Source organism: Arachis ipaensis, chromosome B8 (assembly GCF_059453495.1).
Source record: "Arachis ipaensis isolate K30076 ecotype BB chromosome B8, ASM5945349v1, whole genome shotgun sequence".
Lineage (NCBI taxonomy): Eukaryota > Viridiplantae > Streptophyta > Magnoliopsida > Fabales > Fabaceae > Arachis > Arachis ipaensis.
This window is the reverse complement of record NC_142443.1, coordinates 105759365-105784369: the sequence shown is the minus strand read 5'-3', so window position 1 is coordinate 105784369 and position 25005 is coordinate 105759365. Positions and strand designations below refer to the sequence as shown.

Here is a 25005-nt window from a genome sequence, read left to right as displayed (position 1 = left end):
AAGATAAAAATGTGAGTAGAATTAAAATGCGATGAAGGAAAGTATACAAATAAATTAAGTAAAATAAAATGAAAGAGGATAAGGATGAGAAGAAAGTGAGAAAAGAATAAGAGGGAGTAAGAGATGAGAAGGAGGTGAGAATTAAAAAAGGGGCGCAACGCATGTGCGGACATCACACGTACGCGTGAAAACTGAGTTGACAATTCAACTCAGGAGTGGAAGAACATTAGAGGATGACAAGGTTGGCAGTAAGGAGGAAGTGGCAATTGAAGAGAAAGACCAGGAAATGCTCAAAAAGAAGAATGAAGAGCCACAAACTTCAAAGAAGGGAAATCAAGACATGGAAGAGAACTCACAAGAACAGAGGAAGGAAGTGAAGCCTTACACTCCTCCTCTGCCATACGCTCAAAGATTGCAAAGAGAGCTCAAGGATCAACAATTTCCCAAGTTCCTAGAAGTTTTCAAGAAATTGGAAATTAACATACCACTTGCTAAAGCATTGGAGCAAATGCCCCTGTACGCTAAGTTCCTCAAGGAGCTCATCAACAAAAAGAGAAGCTGGAATGAAAAGGAGACTGTGATCTTGACACAAGAATGCAGTGCAATGATTCAAAAAGGGCTCCCACCAAAACTCAAGGATCCTGGAAGTTTCATCATATCATGCACCATAGGCAATATGACCTTGGAAAAAGCTCTCTGTGATCTAGGTGCCAGCATCAATTTGATGTCACTTTCACTGATGAAAAAGCTTGCAATAGATAAAGTCAAACCCACCAGAATGTCACTTCAAATGGCTAATAGATCACTCAAGATACCTAATGGAGTTGCGGAGAATCTATTCATAAAGGTAGGAGAATTCATATTCCCTGCTGATTTTGTCATTTTAGATATGGAGGAAGAAGGACACAACTCTATCATCTTGGAGAGACCCTTCTTAGCCACAGCAAGGGCTATAATTTATGTGGAGAAAGGTGAAATGACCCTCAGAGAGCATGATGAAAAAATGATCATCAATGTCTTTAAAGCCATACAACATCCCCCTGAGAAGGAAAAGCATATGAGGGTGGAAATGATAGAAGAATTGGAGGAGGAGCTACTTGAAGCCAATGATCGGGAAGAACAAGAAGAGGAAATAGAAGTGGAACAAGACATCATAGAAGAAAGAGTAACATAAATCTCCCTTAAAGGCAAGACAGAGGAGATGCCAAAACAAGAATTAAAGCCTCTTCCCCCTTATCTCAAGTATGCATTTCTTGGAGAAGAAGAGGCCCTGCCAGTGATCATCAATTTCTCCTTAAACATGGAAGAAGAGACAAAGCTGATTGAAGTGTTGAAAGCTCACAAGGCAGCTTTAGGATGGACGATTGATGATATAAAGGGCATAAGCCTTGCCATCTGTATGCACAAGATTTTGCTAGAGGAAGATTCAAGGCCTGTAGTACTACCCCAAAGAAGGCTTAACCCAACCATGAAGGAGGTGGTTCAAAAAGAAGTGATGAAGATGTGGAATGCTGGAATCATATACCCAATTTCTGACAGTCCTTGGGTAAGCCCAATTCAAGTGGTGCCAAAGAAAGGTGGCATGACTATCATCTTCAATGAGAAGAATGAACTCATCCCCACAAGGACAGTGACAGGGTGGAGAATGTGCATCAACTATAGAAGACTGAATGATACCACAAGAAAGGATCACTTCCCTCTCCCCTTCATTGACCAGATACTGGAAAGATTGGCGGGCCATGCATATTATTGCTTCCTGGATGGGTACTCTGGGTACAATCAAATAGTGGTAGATCCCAAGGATCAAGAAAAGAGCTTCTTCACATGTCCATTCAAAGTCTTTGCCTACAGAAGGATGCCCCTTGGACTATGCAATGCCCCTGCGACTTTTCAAAGGTGTATGCTTTCTATATTCTCTGACATGGTGGAAAAATTTTTAGAAGTCTTCATGGATGATTATTCTGTCTTTGGCAATTCATTTGACATATGCTTGCATCATTTAACTCTTGTCTTGAAAAGATGCCAAGAAACTAATCTGGTCTTGAATTGGGAGAAATGCCATTTCATGGTTCATGAAGGAATAGTTCTTGGGCATAAAGTTTCAAGCAAAGGTATAGAAGTTGATAAGGCTAAAATAGAGATCATAGAGAAGCTTCCTATACCCGTTAATGTGAAAGCAGTAAGAAGTTTTCTTGGACATGCTGGTTTTTACTGGAGATTCATCAAAGACTTTTCAAAAATAGCCAAACCATTGAGCAATTTGCTAGTGATTGACATTCCTTTCATCTTTGATGACAATTGCAAGCATGCCTTTGAAACTTTAAAAAGAAAACTCACTACAGCACCAATCATTACACCCCCAGATTGGAAATTGCCTTTTGAACTCATGTGTGTTGCGAGTGACTTTGCAATTAGTGTTGTATTGGAGCAAAAGAGAGACAAGCTGCATCATGTTATATATTATGCAAGTAAGGTGTTGAATGAGGCACAGAAAAATTATACCACCACTTAGAAAGAGCTCTTGGCAATTGTATATGCATTTGATAAATTTAGACAATACTTGATTGGTTCAAAAGTTATAGTATATACTGATCATGTTGCTCTCAAGTATCTCATGTCTAAACAGGATTCAAAGCCAAGGCTTATTAGGTGGGTATTGCTGCTACAAGAGTTTGACATTGAAGTGAGAGATAGGAAAGGAAATGAGAACCAAGTGGCAGACCATTTATCAAGACTATCACAAGAAGCTAACCAAGATACACCACAATCAATGAATAAAAAATTCCCAGATAAATATCTTCTCCAAATCCAGCAGACACCTTGGTTTGCTGACATTGCAAATTACAAGGTGGGAAGGAAGATCCCTCAAGAGTTTACCAAGCAACAAGTGAAGAAGCTATGTAATGAAGCCAAGAAATTCTTGTGCGATGAGCCATTCTTGTTCAGGAGGTGTCCAGATGGGATGATTAGAAGGTGTATCCCTGAAAATAAAATGAGAGACATATTGTGGCACTGTCATGGTTCAGCCTATGTTGGACATTTTGGGTCAGAAAGAACAGCAGCTAAAGTGCTTCAAAGTGGGTTTTATTGGCCAATTATATTCAAGGATGTCAGAGATTTGGAGGGTTGACAAAGAGAAACGAAATGCCTCAAAACTTCATTTTGGAAGTGGAATTATTTGATCTCTGGGGTATAGATTTCATGGGCCCCTTTCCTCTATCCTATTCCTTTAAATACATTCTGGTAGCAGTGGAATATGTTTCCAAATGGGTGGAAGCCATAGCAACAACTACCTGTGATGCACCAATTGTTCTTCAATTTCTTAAGAGTCACATCTTCACTAGATATGGGGTACCTAAAGGTCTTCTTAGTGATGGTGGCAGCCACTTTTGCAACAGACAGATGAAAAAGCTGCTCCACAAATATGGAGTAATTCATAAAGTGGCCACACCATACCACCCTCAAACTAATGGGCAGGCTGAATTGGCAAATAGGGAGTTAAAGAGAATCTTGGAGAAAACAGTTGGGATCACAAGGAAAGACTGGGGCCAGAAAGTTGGATGATGCTTTATGGGCATATAGGACAGCATTCAAAATCCCAATTGAAAAGTCACCCTTTTCAGCTAATCCATGGGAAATCATGTCACCTTCCTGTGGAGCTAGAACATAAAGCCTACTGGGCCACTAAGCTCCTCAATCTTGACTCTCAAGTAGAAGGAGAGAAAAGGCTATTGCAACTTAATGAGCTAGATGAATTCAGATTAGAAGCTTATGAGAGTGAAAAGATATACAAGGAGAGAGCTAAAAAGTGGCATGACAAGAAAATCTTGAAAAGAGAGTTCAAACCAGGACAACAAGTGCTCTTATATAATTCCAGGCTCAAAGTTTTTCCTGGCAAACTCAAGTCCAAATGGACCGGCTGATGCACCACTATTTCGTGGTACATTTTGTACTTAATTGAGTAGATTTTATCCACTAAACTCACACTTATTCATATAATTTGCATGTTTTACATTTTCCTTCCTAATTCTGTGCTATGATTGAAAACATGTTTCTTTGGCCTTAAATTACTAATTTTAATCCTCTCTTATTACCATTCGATGCCGTGATATGTGTGTTAAGTGTTTTTAGGATTTATAGGGCAGGAATAGCTTAGAGGATGGAAAAGAAGCATGCAAAAGTGGAAGGAGTACAAGAAATTGAAGGAATTGCTGAGCTGTCAAGCCTGACCTCTACGTACTAAATCAATCATAACTTGAGCTACAGAGGTCCAAATGAGGCGGTTCCAGTTGCGGTGGAAAGATAACATCTGAGGCTTCAAAATGATATGCAATTTTCCATAGGTGCCATGCAGTTAAATGACACGCACGCGTGCATCATGCGTACGCGTGACTTTGCGAAAGTTCAACGACGCGTACGCGTGACAGAGCCACGTGCTGTACATATCAAAAAATGCTGGGGGCGATTTCTAGGCTCCTTTTGGCCCAGTTTCAAGCCCGAAAAAATACAGATTAGAGGCTACAGAGTGGAGGAATCATTCATTCATTTATTCACACAACTTTCATTCACATAATTTTAGGTTTAGATGTAGTTTTCTAGAGAGAGAGAGAGAGGCTCTCTCCTCTCTCTAGGTTTTAGGATTTTTAGGTTTAGTTCTTCTCAATTTCTGAATTCTATCTTATTTCAATTTACTTTCTCTTCTACTCTTAATTGTTCTAGCATTCTAGTCTATTTAATTCCCTTGTTGATTATTTTATGTTGCCAATTTAGTTTATGAATTCTCATGTCAGATTTGATTTTCCATTTAATGCGATTTGAGGTATTTCATATTTATTGCTTCTTCAATTATTTGTTAGTCATTGATGTTTGCAATTGGTTGTTTGGATTCAATATTCCTTGCTAGTTTTCTATGTTTTTATGTTATATGCCTTTCAAGTTTTTGATAAAATGCTTGGGAGGGTTTTAAGTTAGATTTTTATATTCTTGGCTTTGGTTGAGTAATTGGAGACTTTTGAGTTATCAAACTCCTTTGTTGACTGATAATTGAGAAGCTGCTAGTTGATTTGGATCCCTCTAAAGCTAGTCTTTCCTTAGGAGTTGACTAAGACTTGAGGAGTCAAATTGATTCATCCACTTGACTTTCCTACATAGTTAGAGGTTAACTAAGTGGGAGCAATGGACAATTCTCATCACAATTGATAAGGATAACTAGGATAGGACTTCTAGTTCTCATACCTTGCTAAGAACTGATGACATGTCATCATGTCATGTTTTTCTATGCTTTTTCATACAAGAAATTGATGATTAGTGCTTAAATATTGAATGCCTTTGTGCTTAAATAGTATATTTTTTTGATCTTTTTATTTTATAAAATTTATAGGAAATAAGAAGAAAAAGAAGCAAAAAAGGTACAAAATAAACTAAAAAGAAGAGAAGAAGAATTTTGAGCACACTTTGAAGATTGAGCACGTTTTGAAACCTTAGGCCACACTTTTAAAAGCATGGCCCATGACCATGAAGCCATGGCATGCATTAATGCCTTATGCATGCATCACGAAATTAATAAAGCATGCATGCATTTAAATTAAATGAAAGCAACGTTAAAGCATTAGCCTTATTAATTAAAGCCATGCATTTCTAATGCAATTGACAATTCAAAGCTTTATGTTAATGCATTAACAAAGGCATGCATGAAACATTAAATCACTAATGCCAAGTGAATGAATGCAATGAATTGGCAACGGCATGCATTTTCATTATTAATTCCACTAATGCCAATAGATTATTAAAGCATGCATTTCACTATCCATTTCATCAAGCTTTAACGTTAATGCATTACTAAGTAATAGAATAAAATATATGAAAGCATGCATGCATGGAATACATTAATTAAAGCAATGAAAGCATGCATGAAATTTCTTTAGTAATGCATCAGCGTTCATTATCAAGGAGCGCTGCATTTAAAGCAAGAAAGCGCTATGCAAAGGAAACAAGCGTTCAATTAATTGAGCGCTACGTTCATTTGAATGAACATTTTCGGGTCCCCATAAAGAAAAGCAAAGCGTGCACAAGGGAAGTAAGGAGCGCTACGTTCACACACTTAACTGAGTGCTGCATCATGAGAAAATTGCTAGCCAAAGTGAAACAGCCAAGGCTTGAAGAGGGAAACCAGCGCAGCATGTGAGCGCTATGTTGCATCTCTTCACTAAGCGCTATGGGCAAGGAGGCTTGGCACGAGGAAGGCACACAAAAAGAGAGTGAACGCTCAGTTCACTAATAAAACGGAGCGCTCCACTAGAACAAGTGCCCCTGACCCAAGCTTCACAAAATGCACACTGATCCAATTAAATCAAGCCATCTGGATCCACTCTTCTTCAAATCCAAAGCAAGCAAAACCCATTACCATTACTCAAAGGCACAAGAGATAGTTAGAATAGGAATTTCATTTAAATTGTAATTTGTTTTCAATTTCAATTTTATTTTCATTTTGTAAAGCCTATATAAAGGCATCAATTCCATTTCATTAAGGAGGCTGGCTCTGCTAGAGAGTATTAGGAGTAGGGTAGAATAGAAATTCCTCTTTGAAACACTTTAATTTTTCTGCATCTTTGGCAATTCAATTTAGCTTATGAAAATTTCAGTTTCTGATAATCTTCTTCTGCAAGTGTCCCTTTCTGCAATTCCACAATTCAATTTACATTGAGCTTGATTTTAACCTTCTGTTCTCATTGCTTTCTGTTCTCATTGCTCTCAATTTACATTTCCTGCACATTTAATTCCTCTACAATTGTTCCAAGATCTACTGTTTCATTTAATTTCTAGCACTCAGCCCCTTTATATTTGATGCAATTTACATTTCTTGCTCTTTAAGCTTCTGTCAATTTACAATTCCTGCAATTGTCCTGAGTTTTGATTTAATGCTTCTTTAATTTCCTTGCTCATAAATCCCTTTACAGTTACTGCAATTTACCTTTCTTGTCATTTAAGATTTTGTCAATTTACATTCCTTGCTCTTTACGTTTCTGCTCATTTACTTTCTGCAACTTTAAATTCCCTGTCATTTACCTTCTGTTGGCTACATTTCATTCAATTCACAAATGTTAGCTTGACTAAACTAATCACCCACTAAAATTGCTTGATCCATCAATCCTCCTTTTAGCATTTAATTTCCCCTTTATTGCTTTCTTTACTTTCCTTCATTTAATTTCTTGCATGCTAAGCTACCTTCTTGCACTTTAATTTCTTGCCATTTATATTTCTTGTGCTTGCTTGCTTTCAATCCTCCATGCTTCCCTCTCATAGCCAATAATAGATACTTATGACCTGAGGTTGAATTACTCTTGATCTCGGTTATTTTGTTTTGAATTTAAATATTTGATTTGAGCATTACTTGTTGGCTCCGAACTATACTTACAATGCAAATCTTATCTTGAGATTAAATTCCTAGCCGGCAGTTATGTTCACACATAAGCTATCTACTCCTCATGTAAAACTCTCCAGTCATGAAGCTGCACTCCACTAAGACTGATGCAATGCTCTTCCGGTAGAATGACTTTTGCTACCTCTGGGGTGGGTTGTGCATACTCAAACTAATGCATCAGTCGGTTCATAGGGTGTCATTCAACACACTCGAACGACAATAAAGGAGCAACAGTGCCACACACCTCAAGGTGTCCATGTAGCTCGTCGAGTATGATCAATCCTTTGTACGGCTACCACACAAAATGCAACATATTATTGAAAAATTAGAACCCTAATATTAATGTTGGTTATTAACACACACAAAGAAAAAATATTTACCTCGTCCATGTAGTCTATTTTTTGCCTAAATGTCGTTGTGGTCTTCGATAACCACGCTGTGGTTTGTACGGAATGACTCTACCTGAAACACGTAACATTGAAAAAACTAAAAAATGTGCCGCCATTCAAATATGCATTGTCAATAGAATACACAACTGGTATGCGAAATTGTTACTCAGGTTGTGAATTATTATTCGAAATTGATTCCCTGGCAATGGCACCAAAAACGGATGCACAGAACTATGGTCTAAACATATCTTCACAACTTCGCATAACTAACCAGCAAGTGCACTGGGTCGTCCAAGTAATACCTTACGTGAGTAAGGGTCGAATCCCACGGAGATTGTTGGTATGAAGCAAGCTATGGTCACCTTGTAAATCTCAGTCAGGCGGATATAAAATAGTTATGTAGTTTTCGAAAATGTAGTAATAAAAGAAGGATAGAAATACTTATGTAAATCATTGGTGAGAATTTCAGATAAGCGTATGGAGATGCATTCGTTCCTCTGAACCTCCGCTTTCCTGCTGTCTTCATCCAATCAGTCTCACTCCTTTCCATGGCTGGCTTTATGCAAGGGCATCACCGTTGTCAGTGGCTACATCCCCTCCTCTTGTGAAAATGGTCCAAGATGCCCTGTCACGGCACGGCTAATCATCTGAGGTTCCCGATCATGCTGGAATAGGATTCACCCTCCTTTTGCGTCTGTCACTATGCCTAGCACTCGCGAGTTTGAAGCTCATCACAGTCATTCAATCATTGAATCCTACTCGGAATACCACAGACAAGGTTTAGACTTTCCGGATTCTCTTGAATGCCGCCATCATTCTAGCTTACACCACGAAGATTCCGATTAAGAGATCTAAGAGATACTCATTCAATCTAAGGTAGAACGGAAGTGGTTGTCAGGCACGCGTTCATGGGGAATGATGATGATTGTCACGTTCATCATATTCAGGTTGAAGTGCGAATGAATATCTTAGAAGCAAAATAAGATGAATTGAATAGAAAACAGTAGTACTTTGCATTAATCTTTGAGGAACAGCAGAGCTCCACACCTTAATCTATGGAGTGTAGAAACTCTACCGTTAAAATTACATAAGTGAAAGGTCCAGGCATGGCCGAGATGGCCAGCCCCCAAAACGTGATCTAAGATAGCATACAACTGATCAAAGATATCTAATACAATAGTAAAAGGTCCTATTTATAATAAACTAGCTACTAGGGTTTACAGAAGTAAGTAATTGGTGCATAAATCCACTTCCGGAGCCCACTTGGTGTGTGCTTGGGCTGAGCTTGAAGTCTACACGTGGAGAGGTCATTCTTGGAGTTGAACGCCAGCTTTTGTGCCATTTTGGGCGTTGAACTCCACTTTGCAACTTGTTTCTGGCGCTGGACGCTAGAATTGGGCAGAGAGCTGGCGTTGAACGCTAGTTTGCGTCGTCTAAACTTGGGCAAAGTATGGACTATTATATATTTCTGGAAAGCCCTAGATGTCTACTTTGAAACGAAATTGGAAGCGTGCCATTTTGAGTTATGTAGCTCCAGAAAATCCATTTTGAGTGCAGGGAGGTCAGAATCCAACAACATCAGCAGTCCTTCTTCAACCTCTGAATCTGATTTTTGCTCAAGTCCTTCAATTTCAGCCAGAAAATACCTGAAATCACAGAAAAACACACAAACTCATAGTAAAGTCCAGAAATGTGAATTTAACATAAAAATTAATGAAAACATCCCTAAAAGTAACTAGATCCTACTAAAAATGATGCCAAAAAGCGTATAAATTATCCGCTCATCACAACACCAAACTTAAATTGTTGCTTGTCCCCAAGCAACTGAAAATCAAGTAGGATAAAAAGAAGAGAATATACTATAAATTCCAAACTATCAATGAAACATAGCTCCAATCAAATGAGCGGGACTTATAGCTTTTTTCCTCTTGAATAGTTCTGGCATCTCACTTTATCCATTGAAGTTCAGAATGATTGGCATCTATAGGAACTCAGAGTTCAGATAGTGTTATTGATTCTCCTAGTTCAGTGTGATGATTCTTGAACACAGCTTCTTTATGAGTCTTGGCCGTGGCCCTAAGCACTTTGTTTTCCAGTATTACCACCGGATACATAAATGCCACAGACACATAATTGGGTGAACCTTTTCAGATTGTGACTCAGCTTTGCTAGAGTCCCCAATTAGAGGTGTCCAGGGTTCTTAAGCACACTCTTCTTTTGCTTTGGACCTCAACTTTAACTGCTCAGTCTCAAGTTTTCACTTGACACCTTCACGCCACAAGCACATGGTTAGGGACAGCTTGGTTTAGCCGCTTAGGCCAGGATTTTATTCCTTTATGCCCTCCTATCCACTGATGCTCAAAGCCTTGGGATCCTTTTTATTTGCCCTTGCCTTTTGGTTTTAAGGGTTATTGGCTTTTTGCTCTTGCCTCTTGGTTTTAAGAGCTTTGGCTTTTTCTTTTTCTTTCTATTTTTTTTTCGCCTATTTTTTTTCTGCAAGCTTTGTTCTTTGCTGCTTTTTCTTGCTTCAAGAACCATTTTTATGATTTTTCAAATTATCAAATAACATGTCTCCTTATCATCATTCTTTCAAGAGCCAACATATTTAACATTCTTAAACAACAACTTCAAAAGACATATGCACTGTTCAAGCATACATTCAGAAAACAAGAAGCATTGTCACCACATCAATATAATTAAACTAAGTTCAAGGATAAATTCGAAACTCATGTACTTCTTGTTCTTTTGGATTAAAACATTTTTCATTTAAGAGAGGTGATGGATTTATAGGACATTCATAACTTTAAGACAAAGTTACTAAATACTAATGATCATGTAATGAAGACACAAACATAGATAAGCACATAACATAGAAAAAACGAAAAACAGAAGAAATAAGAACAAGGAATGAATCCACCTTAGTGATGGTGGCATTTCCTTCTTGAGGAACCAATGATGTCCTTGAGCTCTTCTATGTCTCTTCCTTGTCTTTGTTGCTCCTCCCTCATTGCTTTTTGATCTTCTCTTATTTCATGAAGGATGATGGAGTGCTCTTGATGTTCCACCCTTAGTTGTCCCATGTTGGCACTTAATTCTCCCAGGGAGGTGTTGATTTGCTCCAAAAAGTTCTGTGGAGGGAAGTGCATCCCTTGAGGAATCTCAGGGATCTCTTGATGATGAGTTTCTCTATGCTCTCTTTATTGCTCCATCTTTTTCTTAGTGATGGGCTTGTCCTCTTCAATGAGGATATCTCCCTCTATGTCAATCCCAGCCAAATTGCATAGGTGGCAAATGAGGTGGGGAAAGGCTAACCTTGCCATAGTGGAGGACTTGTCAGCCACCTTGTAGAGTTCTTGAGGTATAATCTCATGAACTTCCACCTCTTCTTCAATCATGATGCTATGGATCATGATGGCCCGGTCTATAGTAACTTCAGACCGGTTGCTAGTGGGAATGATTGAGCATTGAATGAACTCCAACCATCCTCTAGCTACAGGCTTAAGGTCCAGTCTTCTTAGTTGAACCGGTTTGCCTTTTGAGTCAATCTTCCATTGAGCTCCTTCTACACATATGTCCATGAGGACTTGGTCCAATCTTTGATCAAAGTTGACTCTCCTTGTGTAGGGGCGTGCGTTCTCTTCCATGTTTGGCAAGTTGAATGCCAACCTCACATTTTCCGGACTAAAATCTAAGTATTTCCCCCGAACCATGGTGAGATAAATCCTAGCGATCCATGCATTAGCATAGAACTCTTAAACCATTAGGATGCCAACTTGTTGGATGGGGTTTGTTAGAACTTCCCAACCTCTTCTTTGAATTTCATGTCGGATCTCCGGATACTCATTTCTCTTGAGTTTAAAAGGGACCTCGGGGATCACCTTCTTCTTGGCCACAACATTATAGAAGTGGTCTTGATGAGCTTTGGAGATAAACCTTTCCATCTCCCATGACTCGGAGGTGGAAGCTTTTGTCTTTTCTTTCCCTTTTCTAGAGGATTCTCCGGTCATAGGTGCCATCAATGGTAATGGAAAAACAAAAAGCTTATGCTTTTACCACACCAAACTTAGAATTTTGCTCGCCCTCGAGCAAGAGAAGAAAGAATAGATGAAGAAGAAGAAGAAAATGTGGAGAAGAGGGGGGAGGTGTGTTTCGGCCAAGAAGAGAAGAGAGGGTTGTGTTGTGTGAAAATGAGGAAGAATAGAGGGCTATATATAGGGAAGGGAGGGGGGTTAAGGTTCGGCCATATGGGTGGGTTTGGGTGGGAAATTGATTTGAATTTTGAAGGTAGGTGGAGTTTATTGGGTAGGTTTATGGGGAAGAGTGGGTGGATGTGAGTGGTGAAGGGTTAATAGGGAAGAGAGATGGAGGTGATATGTGAAGGGTGTTGGGGAAGAGTGTTTATTGGGAATAGAGGATGATTGAGAAGAGAGAAGAGAGTGAGTGGAGGTAGGTGGGGATCCTGTGGGGTCCACAGATCCTGAGGTGTTCAAGGATTTACAACCTTGCACCAAATTAGGCATGCAAAATGCCCTTGCACACAATTTTGGGTGTTCAGCGCCAGATTGGTGCTTGTTCTGGGCGTTGAACGCCCATTTGTGGCCCATTTCTGGCGTTGAACGCCAGAACTATGCTTGTTCTGGGCTTTCAGTGCCAGCTCTTCTTCAGGGTGCATTTCTGGCATTCAAACGCCCAGATGCTGCCCATTTCTGGCGTTTAGCGCCAGAACCATGCTCTGTTCTGGCGTTGAATGCCCAAAACATGCTTCTTACTGGCGTTTAAACGCCAATAAGGTCTTCCTCCAGGGTGTGATTTTTCTTCTGCTATTTTTGATTCCGTTTTCAATTTTTATATTTATTTTGTGACTCCACATGATCATGAACCTAAGAAAACATGAAAAACAAAAATAAAATTAGATAAATAAACATTGGGTTGCCTCCCAACAAGCGCTTCTTTAATGTCAATAGCTTGACAGTGGGCTCTCATGGAGCCTCACAAATGTGCAGAGTTTTGTTGAGACCTCCCAACACCAAACTTAGAGTTTGGATATGGGGGTTTGACACCAAACTTAGAGTTTGGTTGTGGCCTCCCAACACCAAACTTAGAGTTTGACTGTGGGGGCTTTGGTTGACTCTGCTTTGAGAGAAGCTTTTTCTGCTTCCTCTCCATGGATGCAGAGAGAGATCCTTGAGTTGTAAACACAAGGTTGTCCTTATTTAATTGAAGGATCAATTCTCCTCTGTCCACATCAATCACAGCTCTTGTTGTGGCTAGGAAAGGTCTTCCTAGGATGATGGATTCATCCTCTTCCTTTCCAGTATCCAGGACTATGAAATCAGCAGGGATGTAAAGGCCTTCAACCTTTACTAAAACGTCCTCTACTTGTCCATAAGCCTGTTTTCTTGAATTGTCTGCCATCTCTAATGAGATTTTAGCAGCTTGCACCCCATAGATTCCCAGTTTCTCTATTACAGAGAGGGGCATGAGGTTTATCCCTGAACCAAGGTCACACAGAGCCTTAAAGATCATGGTACCTATGGTACAAGGTATTATGAACTTTCCAGGATCCTGTTTCTTCTGAGGCAATGTCAGTTGATCCAGATCACTTAGTTCATTGGTGAACAAGGGAGGTTCATCTTCCTAAGTCTCAATACCAAATAATTTGGCATTTAGCTTCATAATTGCACCAAGGAACTTGGCAGCTTGCTCTTCAATAACATCCTCATTTTCTTCAGAAGAGGAATACTCATCAGAGCTCATGAATGGCATAAGGAGGTTCAATGGAATCTTTATGGTCTCTAGATGAGCCTCAGAGTCCTTTGGTTCCTCAGAGGGAAGCTCCTTATTGATCACTGGACGTCCCAGGAGGTCTTCTTCCTTGGGATTCACGTCCTTCTCCTCTCTTGTGGGTTCGGCCATGGTAATTAATTCAATGGCCTTGCACTCTCCTTTTGGATTATCTTCTGTATTGCTTGGGAGAGTACTAGGAGGGATTTCAGTGATCCTTTTACTCAGCTGGCCCACTTGTGCTTCCAAATTTCTAATGGAAGACCTTGTTTCATTCATGAAACTCACAGTGGCCTTAGATAGATCAGAGACTAAATTTGCTAATATAGATGGATTCTGCTCAGAATTCTCTGTCTGTTGCTGAGTGGATGATGGAAAAGGCTTGCTGTTGCTAAACCTGTTTCTTCCACCATTATTAAAGCCTTGTTGAGGCTTTTGATCCTTCCATGAGAGATTTGGGTGATTTCTCCATGATGGATTGTAGGTGTTTCCATATGGTTCACCCATGTATTTTAACTTTGCTATTGCAGGGTTCTCAGGATCATAAGTTTCTTCCTCAGAAGATGCTTCTTGAGTACTGTTGGATGCAGCTTGCATTCCATTCAGACTCTAAGAAATCATATTGACTTGCTGAGTCAATATTTTATTCTGAGCCAATATGGCATTCAGAGTATCAATTTCAAGAACTCCCTTTTTCATAGGCGTCCCATTACTCACAGGATTCCTCTCAGAAGTGTACATAAACTGGTTATTAGCAACCATGTCAATGAGTTCTTGAGCTTCTGCAGGTGTTTTCTTTAGGTGAATGGATCCACCTGCAGAAGTATCCAATGACATCTTTAATAGCTCAGATAAACCATCTAGAATATATCCAGGATGGTCCATTCTGAAAGCATGTCAGAAGGACACTTTTTGGTCAGCTGCTTGTATCTTTCCCAAGCTTCATAGAGGGATTCACCTTCTTTCTATTTGAAGGTTTGAACAACAGCTCTAAGCTTGCTCAGCTTTTAAGGAGGAAAGAACTTGGCTAAGAAAGCCGTGACTAGATTATCCCAAGAGTTCAGGCTGTCTTTGGGTTGAGAGTCCAACCATATTCTAGCTCTGTCTCTTACAGCAAAAGGGAAAAGCATGAGCCTGTAGACTTCAGGATCTACTCCATTAGTCTTAACAGTATCACAGATCTGCAAGAATTCAGTTAAGAACTGAAAAGGATCTTCAGATGGAAGTCCATGAAACTTGCAGTTCTGCTGCATCAGAGAAACTAGCTGAGGTTTCAGCTCAAAATTGTTTGCTCCAATGGTAGGAATGGAGATGCTTCTTCCATGTAAATTGGAATTAGGTGCAGTAAAGTCACCAAGCATTCTCCTTGCATTATTGTTGTTGGGTTCGGCTGCCATCTCCTTTACTTGTTCAAAATTTTCAATAAGGTTGTCTCTGGATTGTTGTAATTTAGCTTCTCTTAGTTTTCTCTTCAGAGTCCTTTCAGGTTCTGGATCGGCTTCAACAAGAATGCCTTTTTCTTTGTCCCTGCTCATAAGAAAGAGAAGAGAAAAAGAAAAGAAGAGGAATCCTCTATGTCACAGTAAAGAGGTTCCTTATTGTTAGTAGAAGAAGAAATAAATAGAAGGGGATGAGAGGAGGAGAGAATTTTCAAAAATAATTTTTGAAAAAGAGTTAGTCATTTTCAAAAATAGTTTTTGAAAAAGGTTAGTAGTTTTTCGAAAATTCAAAAAAAAAATAAAATAATTAGTCTAATTAAAAAGAAATTTTGAAAAAGAGGGAAGATTTTTTCGAAAATTAGAGAGAGAGAGTTAGTTAGGTAGTTTTGAAAAAGGTAAGAAACAAACAAAAAGTTAGTTAGTTAGTTGAAACAAATTTTGAAAAGATAAGAAGTTAGGAAGTTAGAAAAGATATTTTGCAATCACTTTTTTGAAAAAGGTAAGATAAGAAGATATTTTTGAAAAGATATGATAGAAATTAGTTTTTGAAAAATATTTGATTTTTAAAATCTCAATTAATGACTTGATTCACAAGAAATCACAAGATATGATTCTAGAACTTAAAGTTTGAATCTTTCTTAACAAGTAAGTAACAAACTTGAAATTTTTGAATCAAAACATTAATTGTTATTGTTATTTTCAAAAATATGATGTAAAATTAAGAAAAAGATTTTTGAAAAATATTTTTGAAATTTTCGAAAATAACTAAAAAAATTGAAAAAAGATTTGATTTTTGATAAAGATTTTGAAAAAGATAAGATTTTTTTTAATTGAAAATTTGATTTGACTCATAAAAACAACTAGATTTTAAAAATTTTTGAAAAAGTCAAATCTAATTTTCGAAATTTTAAGAGAGAAAAAGGGAAAGATATATTTTTTTTTATTTTTGAATTTTTAATGATGAGAGAGAGAAACATGAAAATGATGCAATGCATGAGAATTTTAGATCAAAACATGTGATGCATGCAAGAATGCTATGAATGTCAAGATGAACACCAAGAACACTATGAAGATCATGATGAATATCAAGAACACATTTTTGAAAAATTTTTTTATGCAAAGAAAAAATGCAAGACACCAAACTTAGAATTCTTTAATGCTTAGACATAAAGAATTTAGGAATGCATATGAAAAACAAGAAAAGACACAAACCATGCAAATGCAAAGATCAAACAAGAAGACTTACCAAGAACAACTTGAAGATCATGAAGAACACTATGAATGCATGAAAATTTTCGAAAAAAAATGCAAGATGAGCATGCAATTGACACCAAACTTATAACATGACACATGACTCAAACAAGAAACACAAAAAATATTTTTTTGATTTTTATGATTTTATGATTTTTTTTTGTATTTTCTTTTAATTTTTTTCGAAAATTATTTTGAAAAAGAAAAATAAGGATTCCAAAATTTTTAATATGAATTCCAGGAATCTTATGCTCTTTAGTCTAAATCTCCAATCAAAGGGTCAGGCATGGCTTAATAGCCAGCCAAGCTTTAGTATGTAACTTAGACATGACATGCCTAACATGCCCTACAGTCGTGAATTATTATTCGAAATTGTTACTCAGGTTGTGAATTATTATTCGAAATTGATTCCCTAGCAATGGCACCAAAAATGGATGCACAGAACCATGGTCTAAACATATCTTCACAACTTCGCATAACTAACCAGCAAGTGCACTGGGTCGTCCAAGTAATACCTCACGTGAGTAAGGGTCAAATCCCACGGAGATTGTTGGTATGAAGCAAGCTATGGTCACCTTGTAAATCTCAGTCAGGCGGATATAAAATAGTTATGTAGTTTTCGAAAATGTAGTAATAAAAGAAGTATAGAAATACTTATGTAAATCATTGGTGAGAATTTCAGATAAGCGTATGGAGATGCATTCGTTCCTCTGAACCTCCGCTTTCCTGCTGTCTTCATCCAATCAGTCTCACTCCTTTCCATGGCTGGCTTTATGCAAGAGCATCACCGTTGTCAGTGGCTACATCCCCTCCTCTTGTGAAAATGGTCCAAGATGCCCTGTCACGGCACGGCTAATCATCTGAGGTTCCCGATCATGCTGGAATAGGATTCACCCTCCTTTTGCGTCTGTCACTATGCCCAGCACTCGCGAGTTTGAAGCTCGTCACAGTCATTCAATCATTGAATCCTACTCGGAATACCACAGATAAGGTTTAGACTTTCCGGATTCTCTTGAATGCCGCCATCATTCTAGCTTACAACACGAAGATTCCGATTAAGAGATCTAAGAGATACTCATTCAATCTAAGGTAGAACGGAAGTGGTTGTCAGGCACGCGTTCATGGAGAATGATGATGATTGTCACGTTCATCATATTCAGGTTGAAGTGCGAATGAATATCTTAGAAGCGAATAAGATGAATTGAACAGAAAACAGTAGTACTTTGCATTAATCTTTGAGGAACAGCAGAGCTCCACACCTTAATCTATGGAGTGTAGAAACTCTACCGTTAAAATTACATAAGTGAAAGGTTCAGGCATGGCCGAGATGGCCAGCCCCCAAAACGTGATCTAAGATAGCATACAACTGATCAAAGATATCTAATACAATAGTAAAAGGTCCTATTTATAATAAACTAGCTACTAGGGTTTACAGAAGTAAGTAATTGATGCATAAATCCACTTCCGGGGTCCACTTGGTGTGTGCTTGGGCTGAGCTTGAAGTCTACACGTGGAGAGGTCATTCTTGGAGTTGAACGCCAGCTTTTGTGCCATTTTGGGCGTTGAACTCCACTTTGCAACTTGTTTCTGGCGCTGGACGCCAGAATTGGGCAGAGAGCTGGCGTTGAACGCCAATTTGCGTCATCTAAACTTGGGCAAAGTATGGACTATTATATAATTCTGGAAAGCCATGGATGTCTACTTTCCAACTCAGTTGGAAGCGCGCCATTTTGAGTTTTGTAGCTCCAGAAAATCCATTTTGAGTGCAGGGAGGTCAGAATCCAACAGCATCAGCAGTCCTTCTTCAACCTCTGAATCTAATTTTTGCTCAAGTCCCTCAATTTCAGCCAGAAAATACCTGAAATCACAGAAAAATACACAAACTCATAGTAAATTCCAGAAATGTGAATTTAACATAAAAACTAATAAAAACATCCCTAAAAGTAACTAGATCATACTAAAAACATACTAAAAACGATGCCAAAAAGCGTATAAATTATCCGCTCATCAACAACTAAAATAGGAATTATTACCTCCGAGCAACTAGTACGTCAGCGGCTAGAAGGTACTATCTCAATATGGGCACAATACACGACATTCGCTCCCATCCCCAAATAAACAAAAGATTAAGAGGGCCATCCATCTCCTTAGTATCATACCGTGATGCATGGCACAATGCCCTGTAAATATGCACAAGACACATTGACCCCACCAACTATAAGTTGGATCTGCTCAAAATTGCAGAGCAACGGTAGATACTTCACGTGCACATATACTGTCGACTTATCTGCGAATAAGGGTCAAACCCAGCAAATAGAAAACTGGCATCTTACATATCTCTGAATAGACTCCAAAGTGTCCAATGGCTCTTCGTCTCTAATACGGTGAACCTATGCCAGCTTTAATTTATATAACATTTGGAGGAACTACTCATAATAGGTTCGCTGCCGAAAATCACGATGCTCTGACTATGCAGGAATTCACCACTGCTATCTGTCCAGCCGCTCACAACCTATCCATCAATGGGTAGGTCAAATATATGAGCGACATCTTTTAGTGTCATGGTTCACCCACTGACAATACAAAGGTGTGTGTTTCCGGCCTCCACCTTTTCACCAAAAGTAGATAGTAAAATGTAAAATCCTCTGATCACCCTAATTCTAGAAACGTGGTAGAATCTCATTACTCGTAAAGCGTCTTCTACCGTCAGATTCTACATCTCCGACGAATCTAGTTTATGAACTATAAGATTCCTATTAGACTGGTACAACAAAAATATATTTATTACTTAAATATTTATTAATTTAAATGAATTAAGATTATAACAAATAATTATTTATTAATTATACTAATTTACATCAATATAAATATTTTAATTACTGATCATAAATAAAAACATATATTTATTTAAATATTAAAAATAAATGAAATATTTGTTTTCACAAATAAATAAATATAAATATCTATTAAAATACAAGAAAAAAATAATATTTATTTATTGAAATATTTATTTTTGAAATATTTAATATTATTTATTTATTAATATTTAAATTATTTATTACATGTATAGAAAAATAATCATATTATTCAAAAAAATTATATATTCACATTTATATAAAATAAAATAATATTATACTGGACAAATAAAAATATTATCCGAAAATAGTTTACTATATGATACTAACAATAACAAAAATAATATTAATTAAGATTTGAAAATTTTAATTACATCAAAAAAGTAAAATTTATCAACTTACGTAAACTAGATGATCTAAATAATTGCTAATATATTCTTTAGGATCTATGTAATTATGAACCATTTTTAATTAATACAAACTTATAATATTTTTTTAGGTATGAAATCACTCTTTTTTCTTTTTCAACATGAACTCTCTTCTTCTTTTTCAAGGACTTTCTCCCTAATATCTCTCTCTTCTCTTAAATCTCCTAGCTGAATGAATGCTGGGGGAGGGTTGAACTCAATTAAAAGAGCTTCAACCCTCCGTTGCTTGTTCTCGGAGAAAGGACTTGTCCCCTACATATAGACACTGCTCCAACACGCCCTCCCCATGTTGAATAGGGCTTTACAAATCCTCGAAAATGTGCGAAAATCTCTGCGAAAGCTGTATGGAATCACTCCTCCAACATGCCCGCCCTGTATTGACATATAACCTCCATGTCTAGACCGCAGTCTGCAAAAGATGGTTGGTGTCTTTCCTCAGCACCCCTTCCCGTGTTGCCCGAGAGCCTTCACGTCGATGATTGTAACACCTTCTTTATCAGAATGTCACGCTTCCGGTTGCGCTACTCTGATAGGAAAAACTGTTACAATGACTTGATATACTTAATATTAAAATAGGAGCCTTTGACTCGACACCGCATCGTTGATTTCTTTTTAAACCGAAAATAAATACTTTAACTTAAAAAAAACAAATAGGCATAGATTCATATACAGACTTCTTACATAATAGCTAATAATTTAATATACATACAAAACACACAACTCCTATCCCTCTTACAAAAGTTGTAATAACAAAAACGAGGAAAGAAAAATAATCTAATTAATACAACATCATATAAATCAAACGCAGTATAACTCTTCATAATTCTCTTTCATCTGATTCCAAAAAAGGTAAAACTGTAAGGGGGTGAGAACCTAACCACACAGTCTCACCACGGAGTTTCAGAATTGTCATAAGAAGATATTCAATAAGAAAACCGTTTTCAAGCTCAGTGTTTATCATTACCTTATGAATCCTTTTAAGAATCAAAAGCTAATCGCTCAAAACCTTTTCAAAGAAACAATGTTTAATCTTTCAGAAATCCAAAACCTTTCTTTTCTTATAAGAAAATCAAATTTTAATCAGAAACTAACCACGCAATCAATCAACACAATCATCAATTCAGCACCAAAGTTCATTCTCAGATGTAGCACACTAGGACAAACACAGGCAAGACAGACAAGGAAAGCACAGGTTTAGGTAGTAGTTACAGCAAATAGTTCAGGTAACAGTTAAGAACAGTTTATCAATTAGGCAAACCAAAACAAGTTCAAACCCAAGCAAAGCATACGAATGCATATGATGCATGCCTGTCCTATGGCTAATGAGCTCATCTGTCGGTTATCCAGCTAACCCGACAAGTCCGAAAACCTTAGACTGTCCCCCGTCGCACATCCCCATGAGTCTATGCATAGTTTTTTCTCATATTCAAATATCAATTGCTCAATGGGGCTACCATTCCCGAGAATTTATACGTGCCTGGTGATAAACCACTATTTTATGGTTTATCTTGTGTTTAATTGAGTGGTTTCATCAAGCCTTTACCTACTTATTCATACGATTTGCATGATTTTATAATTCCTTCCTAGTATTGTTTTATGATTGAAAACTTGCTTCCTAGAGATCTTTAATTAGTACATTTTAATTCTCCTTTATACCATTCGATGCCGTGATCTGTGTGTTAAGTGTTTCAGGATTTATAGGGCAGGAATGGCTTAGAGAATGGAGAGGAAGTTTGCAAAAATGGAAGGAACACAAGAAACTAAGGAGATGACCAGCGAACACCGACGCGCGCGTATGGCTCACGCGAGCGGCGGAATGGAGAAAATTGTAGCGACGCGTGCGCGTGCCTGACATGTACGCATGGATTGGAGTCCGCACAAATGACGCGAACGCATGGACGACACGTTCGCGTGACCTGCGCGAACTACAGAATTAACAGAAAATACTGGGGGCGATTTCGGGCCGCGTTTTGACCCAGTTTTTGGCCCAGAAACATAGAATATAGCCAGGAAAGATGCAGAGACTCAACACACAACTTTACACACAGAGATACATTCACATACTCTCATTAGGATAGTTTTAGGTTTTTAGATTTAGAGAGGATTACTCTTCCTCTCTTTACATTCCCAGTTTATTGCTTTTGCTTTTGGATATTGAAGAGTCATTGTCTCTGTTGAAAATACTATTCTAGTTTGTTTCCTTACTTACTCTTTTATTTATTCCATATTTTTAATTCTTGTTTAAAGTAGTAAGTGGATTATTTCATGAATTGTTAATGCAAAGGATTACTTTTACTTTTAATTAATTTTGAGATCCTATTTTATTTAAATTATCATGTCTTCTTCTTATATTTTTATGAGCGTTATATTCATGTCAATGGAGTAGACTCCATACTTGACATGGGGGTTGATTAGGAGGAGACACTTGAGTTGGAAGGCTTAGGTGTTGATTAAACTGGAAGTTGTTGGCTAGTTTTGTATTTACTAACGCTAGACCTTTGCAAGGGAGAGGACATTTGCGAATAAGAGTTAGCTCAATCACTTGACTTTCCTTTATTTAGTAAGGGTTAACTAAGTGAAAACAACAACCTTTTTAATACTACACTTAAGAGATCCCAATAAGGATAGAACTTCCAATTAATCATTCCCCCAGTCAAGGCTTTTTATCTAGAATATTAATAATCATTCTTAGTTTTTATTGCTTTAATTTATAATTATTTAATTGCTCATTATTCAACTCTCAAACCCTCGTGGAAATTCCTAATTAATAAAATAGCATCCTTTCTCGCAACTCGTTGGGAGACGACCTGGGACTCATACTCCCAGTATTTTTTATTCTAAACTTTTTGTGACAACCTTTCTAAATTGATGAGGTAGATTTTTGCTGGTTAAGAGCTATACTCGCAACGCTGTTCTATTATATTATAATCTCTTAATTGGTCTAACTTCCGCCGCTCGTTAGTTTTTGGCGCCGTTGTCGGGGAGTTGCAATTGTGTGCTAAATTAATTTGTGTACATATTTTTATTTTATTTGCATATTTTATTTTTATTTTATTACCATGAGCTATATGTTTCTTTCATTGAATGACGCGTTCACTGCTTGATCCGAGCTTAGCTACATTTGATCCTGAAATTGAAAGAACTATTTCACGTATTAGGCGAGCTCGACGCAGATTAACCTCTGAGGGTGGTGAAGTGATTGTTATCGATTCACCAGTCTCATCTGAGGGTAAATCTGAACCGCCATCTGAGAGCAAAACAAGCTCCTTTACTACTGATTCAGTTGATTCGCGTGCAGATAACATGGCAGCACCTAGGAGGATTACTCTCCAGGAAGCTGGAGTCCCAGATTTTACACTGCAGCCGTATCAAGTGCATCATCCAACTCTGGCTGCAGATTTTGAGCTAAAGACTGCATTAATCAACTTAATACCCAAATTTCATGGCCTACCTGCTCAAGAGCCTATTAAGCACCTAAGGAATTTCCAGACAGCCTGTTCTACTGTTAGGCGTCATGGTGCGAATGAAACTTCTATTCTATTAACCATCTTCCCAACTTGAAGGAAAGACGAGGGAGTGGTACTACTCCCAACTTGAAGCAACTGTTACCAACTGGGATATGCTCAGGAGAGAATTTTTGGAAAAATACTTCCCAGCTGAAGTTACAAACAGACTGAGTAAAGAGATCTCCTGCATTGTTCAAGGAGAATCAGAGACTCTTTATGAGTACTGGAAACGCTTTAAGAACCTTCTAGACGCATGCTCCCATCATATGATTGACAGGCTAGTGTTGATAAGCTATTTCACTCAAGGCATGAAGCCTCGGGATAAGACTACACTAGATGGTGCTAGTAATTCTCTAAAAAAGTACAAAACCGCAGATGAAGCATGGCAACTGATCAGCGACTTAGCTGAGTCTACTAGGAATCACAGGCACAGTAGCAGCCACTCAAAAGCTGTTGCAGAGGTTTCCTCCAGCACTGAGACTTCTGCTCTTACACAAAGTATATGTGAAATGACCAACCTACTGAAGAAAATGCAGTTGAACCAACAACAACAAGCGCAGCCTGCCACGCCACAACAAAACCAACAACTAGTTCCACAAAGAGTATGCGGAATCTGGGCTGACTATAGCCATTATACTGATGAATGTCCACAGCTCCAACAAGAAGATAACACTGTGGCAGCTACTCATAACTTCTACGACCGCCCGAATCAAGGATACAATCAACAAGGTGGTAACTACAACCAAGGTGAAAACTATAACCAAGGATGGCAGGACAACTCCAACCAAAGTTGGAGAGATAATTCCAACCATGGCTGGAGGGACAACTATAACAGAGGAGGCAGAGACAACAATGAAAATCAGAGGTGGAATAACAACAACAGACAGTAGAATCAGAACTAACCTTACAGAGCTCCTCACCTAAGACAGTCACAAGGACCCTAGCATAACCAACAATAAGTCCCACAGATCACTTATCCTACTTCCTCATCAAATGATGAGATGCTTCGTTCTCTTGCACAAGGACAACAAGACATGCAGACTACACTGAAATCTACTTTAAATGGTCTGAATGCCACTTTACAAGCTCTCGCCGCCTGGATAGAGTCACTACCTGCTTCCACCAACCAACCTTCAAGCTCCAGTGAAATTCCTTCTCAACCCTTACCTAACCCCAAGGGTGGCATCAATGCCATCACTTTGAGGTCCGGAACCACACTGCAAGAGAGGACCCAGGAGGAGCCAAGCTCAATAGAACACACCCAAATTGAAGACTCCATGGAAGTGGAAGATGCTGAAATGGAAGATGCTAAAGAGGAAGATGAAGTACAAGACAAGGTTGAAGAAGAATTAGCTCAACCAAGGAATGGAGCACCAAAGATGCAGATGCTGCAAGTTGTGCCATCCCTATCCCATTCCCAGACCTTGCAAGAAAGCCCAAAAAGCTGATGGAACTTGATCCCAAAATGGTAGAAATTTTCAAAAAGGTTGAGGTAACTGTTCCCCTTTTTGATGTTATTCAGCAAGTACCTAAATATGCAAAGTTTCTGAAAGATCTATGCATTCATAAGAATAAAATTAATGAATTAGAAACTATTCCTTTAGGTAGTTCTATATCTGCTTTAATGGGAGGTATACTTGAAAAATGTAGTGATCCAGGTCCATGCATGGTAAACTGTACCATTGGAGGTGTAATATTTTCTGATTGCATGTGTGACTTAGGAGCGTGTGTTAGTATAATGCCATTGTCTATATATGATACCTTAAGACTCCCACCCTTAAAAAGGTCAGCAGCTCGTTTTGTGTTAGCAGATAAAAGCATTATTACAGTAGTTAGAATTGCTGAAGATGTATTAGTGAGCATTAAAGGGCTCACATTTTCTATTGACTTCTATCCTGGAAATGCCCCGTAATGACTCAGGAAGACCGTCATC

The 25005-nt window shown here is 38.2% G+C and overlaps 1 protein-coding gene across 1 annotated transcript; it reads left to right on the top strand.

Moving 5' to 3' along the window:
• Positions 1–286: 286 nt before the first annotated feature.
• Positions 287–1174, top strand: LOC107611208 (uncharacterized). The gene has a single exon (XM_016313162.1). The coding sequence runs from the start codon at positions 287–289 to the stop codon at positions 1172–1174; it is 888 nt and encodes a 295-aa protein (XP_016168648.1).
• The last annotated feature ends 23831 nt before the right edge of the window (positions 1175–25005 follow it).